Raw genomic sequence first — 16726 nt, forward strand, 5'->3', positions numbered from 1 at the left:
AGCATGTCATCACATCAACCTGACCCTGCGGTTTCTGAGGTCTGGACTCAATCAAAATAGTTGGTGGAAAGTGTTCTGGTCAAATTGCTCAGTCATTTGGGGATTTGATGTGGTAAACTCACATTCCATTGGACCTGGACATCCTAAGTGCCTGTCAACATTTGAAGGAATGGTACAGGTTGAATACAAGGTAGAGTCGGTCACTAGCATTTATCCATTACAACTGAATAATAAGTTTGTTTCATCTTTTAGTTAAGGAAGAAACTATTACAATATAAGTAAATTAGGCGGCAATAAATGTTAAACTACAAACCTATAGCTTGACAGTATTTACAATATGTATTGACATAAGACTAAAGTAGTAGAATAGCTTACTATCTATGTCTGTGTAAAATTATATTCAATCTTTTGTCGTCTTGACAATGCAACAGAGATAAAAGCCTGTAAACCCAGTAACCTTTGCACAATGTATATGCTAGGATACCAAGAAAAAAGGTGAAAACATCCTTGTTTACATGGAGCTGAGCCGGTAGTTTGCCAGACTGTTGTCTGGAATCAGCAGAAGAACATAAACCGTGTCTCCTTCCTGTTGTCTGCATACGTTTATGATGTCTGACGGTGAAAAATTCTTTTTGTTAAAGACTTTGTCTAGTTTTTCAGAGTGCGAACCATCAACAGTCTCTTCTACATTTTACTGGTTTTCACGCACCTGGACTTACAACCAGCCTTCATCTGAGCGCAACAATATTCCCTTGTCCCCTGATGGTGAAAACCAGCCAGAAATGTTTTTATCTGACACCTGGTGGCTGATAGGATGTCTTTCTTGATTTACTGGCAAAACTGATTTTACATATGTTATATCTGTGATGAATAACTAGATGTTTATTTACCTAGATTTGTAGTCACAGACTGCAAAAATGGTGAACTAGCTAAAATTATAATTTAAAAATCAAATATAAACAATTAATTAATATTAAAAAAATCATATTTGAATAAATATAATATTAAAGTATGTGATTGAGACAGCAGGAATATTACACAGCTGTCACTTTAAGATCTAACTGGATCTAATATACTGTCACACAGGTGTTTTTTTCACAGCTGTTTGCTTTTATTTAAGACCTAAATTACTGTGTTTATGAGGCTACTTCCAAAGATGGCATTTTGACACATGCAAGTGTGTGTATTTAACCATTCAAGGCCTGTAAAGCGGCAAAAATAGCTCCATTCAATACTCCCATGCTCTATGTGCACCGTCTCAGCACACACATATAGCGAAATGAGTTCTCTTTCACTGCTGATTGCATGAAGTCAGTTGTTTTTAAACCGCAGTGCTAAAAATTGTTTATGTTTTTTGAAAAAAATGTTTTTGAAAAATTGTTTACTGCAAATGCTTTAATGACTTTGTAGTATATAGCAACGTCAAGTGAGCGTGTAACCACAATAGAGACAATAGTCCAAAATCTCTAATTGGTTGACAAATTTCTGATCTTTGATCGTGTCTACTGGTATATCGACCACCCCTATAAGACACTAAACATTAAAAAAAAACTTCCCAATCCCAAATTTTGAGTAGTGTATTATACAAACTTTTGTAGTTTATGTAATTTTTTTCTGGTAATTATATCATTATGTGATAAATGATATTGAACCCGGAACATTCCATTCCAGGCCTAATGATTTATACGTACAGTAAGATATTTTCTGCATTGAAATGATGCATTGGGATATTTTCATAGCTCATTATAATATGAATATTGTGATCATCATCTGCTCTCTTCTAGTTCCACCCAACCTGACCGTCCCACAAGAAAAGTCCCCTTTGCTCTCTCAGGAGGGCGACACAGTAGAGCTGCAGTGCCTGGTCTCCGGCAAACCCAAACCCATCATCCTTTGGTCCCGTGCCGATAAAGAAGTACCCATGCCGGATGGAAACATGCAAACAGAAAGCTACGACGGAGTTCTGCGCATTGTCAACGTCTCCCGTGAGATGGCAGGCACATACCGCTGCCAAACCAGCCAGTACAACGGCTTCAACGTCAAACCCCGAGAGGCCATCATGGAGCTCATAGTGCTGTGTAAGTAATGGACGTGTTTGTTGCTCATGCACTTTTAGTGGACCTAATTAACTTACATTCAGGCTAGAACATACGTTTCTGTCGAGGTTGATTGGCAAACCATTAATTTTCTGTAGAAATAAATGAAGAAAAGTATAGGGGCATCATTAATTGTAATTACAGACAACCTTGGTGAGCGATGCACATTGCCGATCTTTTCTGCATGTCTCATTAAGACTCACAGATTCAATTAGCGCAGGTGCAGATGTTAATGCAATGTAATGAATTCCATATTATCAAAGCATAGCCTGGATGAATTGCCAAAGAGGACTTTGACTTAGTTTGACTTGAAAAATACAGGCAAGTTAGAGTCTCAGATGTAAGTGTTAATAATCATTTATGGGGAGAGTGAAAAACATTTCCTTATTCTCCCCTACATTTCAAAGAATATCAAATTATAGTCATAATGCAAATTAAATATTGCATAAACTTCCATCTAAAGTATGTGAAGAGATTTTTATTAAGTATCTGGCATTTAAGAGATGTCAGAAAGATCTGTTTTTCCCGTAATGCACCTGTCATCTTGTTAATAACTTGCATGGTAATGGGCATGTGTTGGAAGCAATAATGACATACAGTATAAAGCTCTTTCCGAGGCAGACTGTATTGAGTCTTTTATCCAGTTGGCCTTCTTGAGTGCTTTGTTCCTAGCCACCGCTCTTACGTGTACTGTATTGCATGACAGTTCTGCTTTGTAAAAAATCAGCATTTCAGGACTATTCACGCATTTAAACACGTTTCATCCTTTTTGTATCAAAGAAAATTACCTCAAAAAAAATTTCAATGACCTCTGTATATGCCTTTATTAAAGGGATAGTTCACCCAAAAATGAAAATTATGTCATTAACAACTCATCCTCATGTTGTTCCAAACCAGTAAGACCTCCATTTATCTTCGGAACACAGTTTAAGATATTTTACATTTAGTCCAAGTGCTCTCAGTCCCTCCATTGAAACTGTGTGTATGGTATACTGTCCATGTCCAGAAAGGTAAGAAAAACATCATCAAAGTAGTCCATGTGACATCAGAGAGTCAGTTAGAATATTTTGAAGCATCGAAAATACATTTTGGTCCAAAAATAGAAAAACTACGACTTTATTCAGCATTGTCTTCTCTTCCGTGTCTGTTGTGAGAGAGTTCAAAACAAAGCAGTTTGTCATATCCGGTTCTCGAACGAATCATTCGATGTAACCGGATCTTTTTGAACCAGTTCACCAAATCGAACTGAATCGTTTTAAACGGTTCGCGTCTCCAATACGCATTAATCCACAAATGACTGAAACTGTTAACTTGTTTAATGTGGCTGACACTCCCTCTGAGGTAAAACAAACCAATATCCCAGAGTAATTCATGTACTCAAACAGTACACTGACTGAACTGCTGTGAAGAGAGAACTGAAGATGAACACCGAGCCGAGCCAGATAATGACTCGTTCACGAGTCAAGAACCAGTTGCATCGGGGGTTTTTTTTGATCACCAGTAGTTCTTTCTGACAGTTCGATTCAATGAACCGGTTGAAGAAAACGGTTCACCGGTTCTTTTGCGCTCAACGTAATGGCGTCATTGGCGATGATTGCAAGCCTTCGGTTTACCTGGGCTCATAACATTAGCACAGAATCAGTTCAGAATCAATCACCAAAAGAATCAGTTCGGTTCAGACGCTCTGTGTGTCGGTTTGCTTCACGCTGAATCACACATGCGCAGCATCATCAGCTCCTCGGTTCTCGAATCGGACACGTCTGACAGAAACGGTTCTTGACTCGTGAACAAGTCATTATCTGGTTCGGCTCGGTGTTCATCTTCAGTTCTCTCTTCACAGCAGTTCAGTCAGTGTACTGTTTGAGTAAATGAATTACTCCGAGATATTGGTTTGTTTGAACTCAGAGGAAGTGTCAGCCACATTAAACAAGTTAACAGCTTCAGTCATTTGTGAATTAATGCGTATTGGAGACATGAACCGTTTAAAACGATTCAGTTCGATTTGGTGAACTGTTTCAAAAAGATCCAGTTACATCGAATGATTCGTTCACGAACCGGATATGACAAACTGCTTTGTTTTGAACTGTCTTACAACAGACACGGAAGAGAAGACAATGCTGAATAAAGTCGTAGTTTTTGCTATTTTTGGACCAAAATGTATTTTCGATGCTTCAGAAAATTATAAATTTTTCTTACCTTTCTGGACATGGACAGTATACCGTACACACAGCTTCAATGGAGGGACTAAGAGCTCTCTGACTAAATCTAAAATATCTTAAACTGTGTTCCAAAAATAAACGGAGGTCAAACGGGTTTGGAACAACATGAGGGTAAGTTATTAATGACATAATTTTGCAAATTGGGCGAACTAACCCTTTAACAATGCATTGTGCTAGAAGACAGATTTCATTTAAAGGGATAGATCCCCCAAAAATGAAAATTTCATGTCATCATTTACTCACCCCATGTCGTTCCAAGCCTGTATGGGTTGCCTTCTTATGTTGAACATAAAAGAAGATATTTTGAAGATTGCTGGTAATCAAACAGTTGGTGGTTGCCATTGACTTTCATAGTAGGAAAAAAATACCATGGAAGTCAGTGGCAACCACCAACTGTTTGATTACCAGCAATCTTCAAAATATCTTTAAAATATATGAAGGAACACAATGTAGTGTCGGCTGTAAAGTGCCCAGCACTTCAAGATATAATTGCTAAAACTGTATAGAGCTACAAAAAATCATTCTGGCTTGAATTTTAAATAAAACTTCACAATACTATCTTGTGTCAGCATTTTACTTCTCTAATGTCTTCAGGCTCTCCAGATTGGTCTGACATAGCCTTTGTGCATTTCCCGTTGTGCTCCGAGTCAGTGATTTTGTTTGTTAGTCACGATTCGCTGCGTTTATTTTGTTTCTCTGTAATTGCCCACTCCCACCGAGCTTTGCCTTTTGTTACACCCTACTATGAATTCAGCATGTGTGATCATTACGTCCTGTTTAGGTGAATCAAATAATCCTGACCTTTGCATATTGCACTGGCTTAAAGAAAACTAATGAACACAGTAGAACGGCTCGTGAAATTTGTGTAAACCCATCGCACTTTGCTTTCGGATTATTGTTATTATTTCGACATAAAATGAATGCTTGTTTGAAATCTAATCATTTTCTTGGTGGGGGAAATGCTTGTCAGTTGTCACCTGCTTTTTGGGCCATGATATTATAATTCAAAACTCTGCTCTCCAGTGAAGTACTTTGTCACAGATGACTGTTATAATCTTGGCAGTTCAATTTTTCTTAGTCTTTATGCAGACAGCAGCATTTTTGTCCTTTAGAAATTAGCTTATACTTTACCCAAACACATCCTTTCTTCTGAGGAACACAAACAGAGATATTTTGAAGAATATACTAGTCGTTTTTTAAAAGCAAGTACAATGAATGGAGACTTTTTAAGCTTCAAAAGGGACACAGAAGCACTGGAAAAGAGTCATAAACGCAACTTAGACTCTAAATTACATTACTTCTTGCATGTTTCACACCACACCAGATAAACGTGATGTTTCGTTACCTTGGTTGATTGCAAGTATTGTAGCAGTCCTGATATTCGATGGCTTTAAGTGAGGAACAGAACAAGAATTTAATTTAACATCTTAACATCAACTCTAACTCCCCTCAGTGTATTCATGAAGTCTAATTTCTTTTCACTGAATCCCTTGATTCAGCTCATCAGACCAGTTTGAATGATTCATTCACTGATCAGACTCATCTGTTTTTCTGATTCAACTCATTGATTCACTGATCCTGTCACAGCAGTTTTTGTCTCAACAACTCACTGGAGTCTGTTTCTCACACAAAGTCATTGTATGATTCAGAAGATCTGGAATAAAGCACAGTTGTGTGGACCACTTTTATGGTTCATTTCCCTTCTTTTTCAAACTTCAAAGAAAAAATAACAGTACATTATTTCATATTTATCTTTTTGTGTACCACAGAAGAAACAAAGTCAAACATGTTTGGAATGACATAACAGAATTTAAATTTTTAGGTGTACTGTCCCTTTAAACGCATTCTTCAAATCTCCATTTGAAGCCGCCATATATGTTACACATCTCCCCGTTAGTAGTAGTCTGATGACAGATACAAGCTCTTTAGCAAAGCCATCATTTCCTGCTCAACAAAAGCCAAGCTAGCATAAGCATTAGCCGCTCAGAAAGAGTGACTGTATTTGATGACTCATTCTCCACCACTCTAACTTATGTCATCTCGCTCAGTGTGATAAAGGCCGCTTCCTCCCCCTCCATCACAGACAGAATGATTGCAGTTGAATAGTAGAGGGGGGGTCCAGAGGTAATCCTAATGCTGCAGTCATTACTTGCAGAAGTCCAAGGCACAAATGTATGCCAGTGGATAATGTCTGCTTATGTCTGTGACAGCTGAACGGGTCCTGCAGCAAGCGCTAGAACTGCAGAGGTGGAGACAGACAGAGAGAGAGAGGAAAGGTGGGATAAAAGAAGCATGAAGACAGATCCTGAAAAAGTGAGGGAGGAATAGATAGAGGCGGAATAATGACAGTGCGAGAGAAAGTGTGGCGAGTGTACAGAGTGAGCATGTTTTGTGTGAGTAAACGAGGAGGGGTTTGGTTGTCCATCAGAGAAATTGCCCTGGATTTCGCTCTGTCAAAGCCCTTCAAATCTACATTGCTTTTGTTATATTGGTAATAAAATGAAACCCTGCCCTCATGTCACAGAACACATAGTGCAGAGGTTAATGCCTGAAGGCCATCTGCTAACTTGGATTTTCCCCTTTTTTCATCATCATTTAATCAGGATAATATCATTTCTGGACAGAATTAAAAGCTGAACAGTTGAAGCTCATTTCTGGACAGTATATAAATCCATCTGGACTATTACTTTGGTTTGACTTCTGACTTTGCATGTAGACCTATTTAATTTGTCCACATGTAGGAGATAAATTCATTATTTGGTTCAAAAGGAATGCATGTAGGCCATATTGTTGTTTTCTTTAAATGGGAAAATGTACAGTATTTATATTATTAATAATTACGATAATAATAATAATAATAATGATTATTGTTATTTACAATTATTTGACAAGTTTACAAACTGTACAAAAAAGCTACTATCCCATACACTTAAAAAACTGTTGAGAAGAGGAAAAAAAATGCAATAAACCATTGGCTTATTTCTATTGCACTGGTAACATAAAAGATTAAAATTATTAGTGCATTAGTAACTTAAAACTTAAAACACAAATTATCTTTAAAGGATTCACTTCCAGAATAATTTTTTCCTGATAATATTCTCAACCATATGTCATCCAAGATGTTTGTGCTCTGCAAAAAATGCTTTTCAAACTTAATTTTTTCTGAAAACAGGACAATAATTTTTACCTGTCTATAAACTCCTTCTTGATTTTAGAATTTTTAGATATTTTTGCTGGAAGCCAAACAAAAACAAATCTAAGCTTGAAAAGCATTTTTTATAGTGTGCCTTTCTTTTTCCAGTCAAAAAGAAATTAAGGTTTTGGAGGGAAAAAAACCCTAGGACTTCAGCAGGGACCAATGGCTTTAAAGTCCAAACTGCAGTTTCAATGCAGCTTCAAATGGCTCTACACGTTCCCAGCCATGGAATAAGGGTCTTATCTAGTGAAACAATTGGTTATTTTCTAAATAAATAAAACATAAATAAATGCAAGATAAGCATTTGTGGTTTTATATATATATATATATATATATATATATATATATATATATATATACAAACAAATGTAATCTAATGCAAAAAAAAATTCTATCTATCTATAGCCCTAAGCACAGTCTCTCTCGGTCCCCAGGCCATCAGACCATCCTTACTGTTTAGCCTTGTAGATAAAAACAAGACTGTGAAGGACATACTCTACAGTACTTCCATTTGTTCAATAGGTTGTACTGTGTAAAGGTCTTAAATCATGTCTAATTTTCACAACCCGTGTTTTGTCCTCTGCTCATTTTTTAGAAAGACATTTTTAATGATCTTTGCTGTCTTTACCTATTGTGCCATTCTGATTCGTGCATGCCTCTTTTACAGGCTTAGACATTGACCTTTTAAAATGGGTCTATTCAGTGTGAAATGAAGTGCTTGTGAATAGCTTAACAGATTTATATGTCATGTGACTGCTGTATGAATGTGTCTCCATGATTGCATCTCTTCAGTTTAGTGACAGCCATTCAGCTAGTCAAAAGCTGCGATACAAGTTTGCATTATCTTTTGATCATGAAGGATGAGTTTGATCTTTAAAGAAATCTTTGCTTGTGGCTCTGATGATAACAAGACGACCTCAGCATCATCCTTTCTACATACAGTACATAGCTCTCAGCCTTCTGTTAGAATTCAGTTTAATTGCTCCTCAAAAACCACAACTCACTCCAGCTCTAGGGCTGACTGCCACTGACCTTGAACTCCTGCTCTGATGGAACGCTAGGTTGAAAATGAACCGCCTGAGGACATCTGAAGATCATCAGATCATCATTTGCACGAAGATACTGTGTCCTTGATTCTGTGTATGAAATCTTCCATCTCATCTGGACTACTGTTGACTCTGGTCTAAAGGTGAAGCGTGTCTTTGATATTAAAATACATTCTCGCAGATAATTTGCAGAAATAGCTGTTAGTAATCATTTGTAGGTTCATTTCTGCTGAAAGTGCAACACTCTGGCTCTGTGCTGCTTCAATTGAAGCAAAGCTCAGTCAAAGAAAACAAGAAATGGAAATTAAGTTTAAACTAATTAATGCAGTTATATAATGTCACACTGTGATATATAAAGGTGATATACAGTATAAAGTGCTGTTTGAAATTTTCTTCTAAAATTAGCATTTTTCTCAGGCTCCTATGTTTATGTTCAGTTATTTCACTCAATGAAAAGAACCTATTTCTTGCCATAAAAGTGAAATTACTGAATCACATAGGAGCATGTAAAAAATTCTCATTTTAGAAGAAAATGTCAAATGGCACTTAGAGGCTTTTGCATCTGAACTTTTCATATATACAGTAGGTGAGGTCACAATTGTAAGTCACGATTTTTCATCTCAGAAAAATAGTCGCAATTGTGAGATAAAGTCATGCTGGGAGATATAAAGTAACATTGGGAGATAAAAAAATAAATAATCACAATTGTGATAAATAAAGTTGAAATTATGAGAAAGTTGCAGTTCTGAGAAATGAAAGTTGCACAATTATGTGAAATTAAGTTACAATATTTTGTGAAAAATATTTAATTTTGAGGTGGAAAGCACTATTTTATTTAAAATTTTTAGTTTGTTTTATTGTATTTTATTTTTATTTTATATTTATTTAATTTTTTTTATTTTATACCTAATGACCTGAGCTGCAAATGAATCTTGAACTGTCTGAACCTTTTGGTTTATTTGAGCAGACCTATTTAACTATTTATTTGTTTATTATTTTTTTGGCCCAGTGACCTGAGCCGTTAATGAGTCATGCATCAAAATACACCCACCTTCTCAAATAACGGCCAAGTAGTTTGCACCCACACTAACTGACCTGTAACATTCCTGATCTCATTCCTCCCCTTGTTCCCCAATAATTCTCTTCCCTCCTCTCTATTGTCCCTTTCTATAAAGAAACATTGGCAGAAATTGGCCACATTTCCAGTGCCACTAGGAGAACTTCCTCTGTCCACTGTCATTGTGTCAAGGTCTGCTGTAATACAACTGTCCCTTTATATCATCTCTGTGTGTCTGATGCAATTATGCGCAATTCAGTGATCGCTCCAGAAATAACTGCATTTTTATAATGGCCACAAAAAAATAACTGGAAGCCGAGGTCTGACTTTTCAAAAAGTGAGGCTAATATCTAGTGTCCTGACCAAATCCCAGTACAACTGGAGTATTTTTAATGCACTTGAACCCAATTATCTCCTGTCACTTGTGAAGTGTCGACACAGACACCCCACCTACCACATAACATCGTCAACATTCGTCAGTCAAGGGGTTAATTGAATTCATTTTCAGAGCATGTACAGACAAAAACTACCCATCCATGATTAAGCGCATGCTGATTCATGCAAGACGGACAATGATTGCCACAAAACCGATGACTGTGACCAGAATCAAAACCTCATCACATACAATTTTTGCAGGAGGCGAACAGCTGCAAGATGTAAAGGTCAATTGGCACTCTTGTCGTTGCTCACATGTGTTTGATGGGGAACTAGACCAAAAAAGGAGGGAAACAATAAACAGAAAGGGAGGGAAAAATAGAGAAGGTGTCAAGTGAGCTTATATTGCCATTTTCTCAGGAGCAGTGTTCACCGACAGCTGAGCCTCTCTCATCAGGACGTGACATTTTTTTACAACTACTCACAGTGCAAAAAGCCTGGCTTGCAGTAGAAAAAGCTTCTATTTGTAGAATGGGGGGTCTTCTTTTTTATCAGAGAGGATGCGGTGGGACTGTTAATTCTTCCACGAGATTAGATTTTGATGATGGATTCTCGTCATGTTAGTTAAGAAGACATGATGAATATGACTGCCGTGCACCTTGGTCTCCCAACACCTTGGACTGAAGTAAGTTTTAATTGCATCTAAATGTGGCAAGGCTGACTGATTATTAATGATCTAATATATTTTAATGAAGGGATAATTGCAGTTAAACCCTGACAGTAACAACCCACCTTCTCCTCTTCTCATTCTTGAAGCTGCAGGGTTGAAGAAGAAACTTCTCGAGAGGATTCTCCCTCACAGCAGCTTTTTCTCACTAAATCAGAATGAGCGTCATTCACAAAGTTCCACAAATCCTTCACCACAGCGCTCAGCAGTAGCGTCACTGAAACTAGTCCGTCTGCTTGTAAGCTGGAAGTGCTGCTATTCTCAAGCATGTAGTTTTCAGTTGCGAAACAGTTCGGTTTTATTAGTAGTGATTTGAGTTGTGAGATGTTGCAACGTTATTGGCAATATTTCTGTAATAAGAACGTCTCGGTTACGTATGGTAACCCTCGTTCCCTGAAGGAGGGAACGGAGACGCCACGTCGGTGACCGACGAATATGGGATATCGCTTCGATAGACCAATCTACTTCGAGTGTAAACTAAACGAGCCAATGCACATTGGCATGCAATTATTGCATCCAGCTGCCGCTGATCACTGCGTGAGTATAAGAGGGCAGCAGGTGCAATGCATACCAGTTTTTCGCTGAGGAGCCGAGCCGGGGACCCGGCAGCTCAGCGGCGGTACAGCAACCATGGCGACGGGACGTGGCGTCTCCGTTCCCTCCTTCAGGGAACGAGGGTTACCATACGTAACCGAGACGTTCCCTTTCAGTCGGTCACTCTCGACGCCACGTCGGTGACCGACGAATATGGGATCCCTATCAAAGCGCCATGGGTGCTGCCCCTTCCAGTGCCCTGTGCGAGCCGCCTGCGCCCCTATTAGGTGTAGGTGATCTCAACAGGGTCTACAATACGGACACTCTGGAGCGGTTTAAGCAAGCCGACACTAACCGGGGTTAGTGGAGGATACCGGCTCTACACGAAGGCTATAGAACCTAGCGAACGTGTTAGGGGTCGCCCAGCCCGCAGCTCTACAAATATCTGTCAGCGAGGCGCCACGAGCCAGCGCCCAGGAGGATGCAACACTTCTAGTTGAGTGAGCTCGCAACCTGAACGGGCAGGGCACATCCTGAGCCTGATAAGCCAGGGTTATGGCATCCACAATCCAGTGGTCCATCCTCTGCTTAGAGACGGCACTCCCCTTCTGCCGGCCTCCGTAACAGACAAAGAGCTGGTCTGAGGTCCTGAAGCTTTGTGTCCGGTCTACGTAGCACCTTAATGCTCGGACGGGACAAAGCAAAGCCAGGGCTGGGTCTGCCTCCTCCAGGGGCAGCGCTTGCAGGTTCACCACTTGGTCTTTGAAGGGTGTTGTGGGAACCTTGGGCACGTAGCCAGGCCGGGGCCTCAGGATTACCTGGGAGTCAGCCGGCCCAAACTGTAGGCACGAATCGTCGACCGAAAATGCATGCAGGTCCCCTACCCTCTTGATGGAGGCCAGTGCAAGCAGGAGCAGAGTTTTCAATGAAAGAAACTTTAGCTCAACTGAATGCAAAGGCTCGAAAGGGCCCTGCTGTAGTGATCTAAGCACTAGAGACAGGTCCCAAGAGGGTATACAGGGGGGGGCGGGAAGGATTTAACCTCCTGGCCCCTCTAAGGAACCTGACGATGAGGTCATGCTTACCCAGAGACTTCCCATTCACGGGGTCATGGTACGCAGCAATAGCGGCAACCTGGACTTTGAGGGTGGAGGGAGACAGCCTTCGCTCCAACCCTTGCTGCAGAAAGGATAGCACGACCGCAATCGAGCATCTTCGGGGGTCTTCTCGACGAGAAGAACACCACTCAACGAACAGGTTCCACTTCAAGGCGTAAGCGTGTCTCGTAGACGGTGCTCTTGCCGAAGTGATGGTGTTCACTACCTCTTGGGGTAGGTCACCTAGAACCTCCGCGTCCCGTCCAGGGACCAGACATGGAGTTTCCAGAGGTCTGGACGCGGGTGCCAGATGGTGCCCCGTCTCTGAGTCAGTAGATCCTTCGTCAGAGGAATTGGCCAAGGAGGGGCTGTCGCAAGGAGCACTAGTTCGGGGAACCAGGTCCACATGGGCCAATACGGCGCTACTAGCAAGACTTGCTCCTTGTCCTCCCGGACTCTGCACAGTGTCTGTGCGAGAAGGCTCACTAGGGGAAACGCCTACATGCGTAGGTCCCGAGGCCAGCTGTGTGCCAGAGCGTCCGTGCCGGGAGTTCCCTCGGTCAGGGAGTAGAACAACTGGCAGTGAGAGGTCTCTGGAGAAGCAAACAGGTCTACCTGAGCGGCTCCGAACCATCTCCAAATCAGCTGGACCGTCAGGGGATGGAGTCGCCATTCTCCCGGGAGCATTGCTCGAGACAGCTCGTCGGCTGTACGACTGAGCAGGCCTGGAATGTGAACGGCACGAAGTGACCTCAGAACCTTCTGACTCCAAAGGACGAGGTGGCGAGCGAGTTGCGACATGCGACGGAAGCGCAGACCACCTTGTCGGTTGATGTACGCAACGGTCGCAGTGTTGTCCGTTCGGACCAGCACATGCTTGCCTCACAAGAGACCTTTGAGACGGTTCAAGGCAAGGTGTACTGCTAGCAACTCTAGGCAATTGATGTGCCACTGCAGCTGCGGGCCCGTCCAACCCCTGAGACTGCATGCCTGTTGTACGTGGCCCCCCAGTCGGTGGTGGAGGCATCCGTGTAAACCACAGCATGCCTGGAGATCTGCTCTAGGGGCACCCCTGCCCGGAGAAATGCAAGATCTGACCACGGAGTGAGGGTTTGGCGACAGGCCGGTGTAACTTGGACCCGGTGAGTGCCGCGCTTCCACGCCCACCTCAGGACTCGGCCATAAAGCCAGTGCTGGAGCGGTCTCATATGTAATAGGCTGAGCGGTGTAAGTGCCGCCACGGCCGCCATATGCCCCAGGAGCCTCTGAAAGAGTTTCAGTGGGACCGCTGTCCTGCTCTTGAACATATTCAAGCAGGCTAGCACCGACCGCGCACGTTCCTCTGTGAGGCGTGCTGTCTGTTCGACCGAATCCAACTCCATATCGAGAAAAGAGATCCTCCACGGGAGTTTGCTCTTTTCCGAGCTGACCTGAAGGCCCAACAGGCTCAGGTGCCGGAGCACCACATCCCTGTGCTCGCACAACTGATCTCGATACTGTGCTAGTATCAGCCAATCGTCTAAGTAGTCGAGAATGCGAACTCCCTGCTCTCTGAGAGGAACGAGAACTGCCTCCGTGACTTTCGTAAAGACATGGGGAGACCGGGACAGCCTGCAGGGCAGGACCTTGTACTGATATGCCAGTCCTTCGAACGCAAACCGCAGAAAAGGTCTGTGGCGCGGAAGGACGGACAAATGAAAGTACACGTCCTTCAGGTCGATCGCTGCAAACCAATCTTGGGGACGGACGCACCCGAAAATGCGTTTTCTGTGTCCACATTTTGAATGGTAGCCGATCGAGGGCCCGATTCAAAACTCGCAGATCCAAGATCGGTCGTAACCCACCGCCTTTCTTGGGTACAATGAAGAACGGGCTGTAAAACCCCATCCTCATATCGGCTGGAGGGACCGGCTCTATCGCGTCCTTCGCCAGTAGGACTGCGATCCCTTCCCGCAGGACAGGGGCATCGGACGCTTTCACTGTAGTGGAGCGGACCACGCAGAGCTTGGGGGGGAGCCGGGCGATCTGAATCGCATAGCCGAGGCTGATGGTTCGCAGAAGCCAGCGAGACGGGCTGGGTAGCGCTGACCAGGCGCCTAAAAACCGTACAAGCGGGACCAGCGGAACCACAGCCGTACCCGCAGTGGGGCAGCGAGGTGGAACACAGGGACCCAACTCGGGTGGCTTGTGAGCAGGCCGGAGTGTGGTGCGAGTGTGGGGTGCAGGGCTCACCTGGTTCCACGGGTTGGCAGAGGGTGCGTGAGTAGGGCCTTTGTTGACGCTCTCGAACCGCCCGCTGCTGCCATCTGGCGAAGGAGGAGGATGAGTGAGGTCCGGAGCTTGGCCGTCCGCAACTCTCCGTGCCCTCCGGTTTCTGGCAGTGAAAGGTGCCATCCACGACCTGGTGAGCTCGTCATGCACTTCCGGAAAGAAAGGCACTGGGGTGGGGCGCTGAGAACCAGCGCGCGCCACCCCGAGAAACCAATCATCCAGCCGCGAGGGCTCGGGACGCGGTGGAGGATTCCACTCGAGCCCTACCCTCTCGGCGGCCCGGGAAAGCATAGCTGACATTTCGGGGTCCGACTCAGGCCTTGCCACCATCCCAGAGGGTGGCAGCGCAGCCGAATCTTCGTCCGACAGCTCTCCCTCCGATGCTGAGATCGACATCTGGTCAGGGGGAGGCCCACTGGATACCACTGGTACGTTCGCTGTAGAGGGCCCAGTGCGTTCCGTGGGTTGCTCCACTGGATCGGAGGTGCAAGAGGAGTGGTGGGCCCCAGAGGGTTGGTTCCCTGCGGGGTTTGCCACCACTGTGACCCTCAAACCATCCGCGCTACTGCCGGAAGTGGTTCTCGTCTGTCGGCCGCCAGAACGAGCCCCAGATCGCGGCCGCGGCAGCGGGACTCCGCCCCCCTGAAGGTAGCGGAGCCTGGTTCGCAGCTCCGAGATGGTCATATTCCCGCAGTGAGAACATGACTCATCCACGAAAGCCACCTCAGCGTACTCGACGCCCAGACACGTGAGGCAGCGATCGTGACCATCACCCGTTGCCAGGTAACGACCGCACCCAGAAACGCACGGGTGAAACGGCATCCTTACAAGGACGTTCCGTCGTCTTTACAAAGACGCACCCGTGAAACTCTTTTAGAGAAATTTGCTCTTTAGGAAATGCTCTTTTAGTGCTGAGGCGCACAGGGGAATTGGCCGTTTGCAACACGACAGGGGTAATGCAGCCTGAAGTGTGCAATCCACTTGACACAGGAACGACCGCCGCTGAAGCGCCGTCTCGCCAACACACGAAGCTTCCGAGAGCGTGCTGAACTCGTAGTTCACAGCAGACACAGTTGAGCAGAGCGATACTAACGCTCGGCTCCGAAGCGAAAAGCTGGTATGCATTGCACCTGCTGCCCTCTTATACACACGCAGTGATCAGCGGCAGCTGGATGCAATAATTGCATGCCAATGTGCATTGGCTCGTTTAGTTTACACTCAAAGTAGATTGGTCTATCGAAGCGATATCCCATATTCGTCGGTCACCGACGTGGCGTCGAGAGTGACCGACTGAAAGGGAACTTGTATGTACAGTATTTTCTGATGTTTAGAAGTACAACAAGCAATGTTAGATTCTAAAATTATATATATATATATATATATATATATATATATAATGCTATTTATTCCTATGATGGCAAAGTGGACTTTTCAGCAGCCATTACTCCAGTCTTCAGTGTCACATGATTCTTCAGAAATCATTCCAATATTGGTGCGCAAGAAACCTTTTATTTATTATCAATGTTAAAAACAGTTATGCTGCTTAATATTTCAAGGATCTTTGATGAATGGAAAGAGCATTTATTTAAAAATAGCATTTATTAAAACTATGTAACATTATACATATATTTTCACTTTTGATTAATTTTATGTATTTTTGCAGTATAAATGAATTAATTTCTTTAAATTTAATAAATGGGTTAATTACTGAGCCCAAACGTTTAAACACTAGTGTTATAGGCCTACGGGTGTATATTCTGTTTGTCTTTAAAGGTGCCATCTGTCATGTCTGGCAAAAAAATCAAGTCATACTCCACATTCCATACCAGATGGGGGCAGTATGCCTCAATAAAGTGAATTGGTCTACTCTAGAGTAACAAACGAGAAACGGCATAGTCTCTATGCTCCGCCCCTACCTTCACAACAACAACCCTATAGCCGAAGCCTAAGAGGACGTTTTGCCTCCAGAGGAACGTTGGGTGATGTCAAGTGATTTTGAAACATGACATCTTCAAGCTACTCCCCTTCACCTTTACCAGTGAATATGTTCCTATTCGTTTTGTTCATATTACATTTTGAGTTGTATATACACATTATTTGAATTAAAT

The 16726-nt window shown here is 43.0% G+C and overlaps 1 protein-coding gene across 2 annotated transcripts in view; it reads left to right on the forward strand.

Moving 5' to 3' along the window:
• Positions 1 to 16726, forward strand: part of LOC132112792 (MAM domain-containing glycosylphosphatidylinositol anchor protein 2-like) — a 156435-nt gene that overhangs the window by 82870 nt on the left and 56839 nt on the right. For both annotated transcript variants that reach the window (XM_059520456.1, XM_059520455.1), the window contains exon 8: positions 1785 to 2078. In XM_059520456.1, coding sequence (XP_059376439.1) covers positions 1785 to 2078 — 294 coding nt within the window. The remainder of the gene's footprint in view (positions 1 to 1784; positions 2079 to 16726) is intronic.

This window comes from Carassius carassius, chromosome 32 (genome assembly GCF_963082965.1).
Source record: "Carassius carassius chromosome 32, fCarCar2.1, whole genome shotgun sequence".
NCBI classification, from domain to species: domain Eukaryota; kingdom Metazoa; phylum Chordata; class Actinopteri; order Cypriniformes; family Cyprinidae; genus Carassius; species Carassius carassius.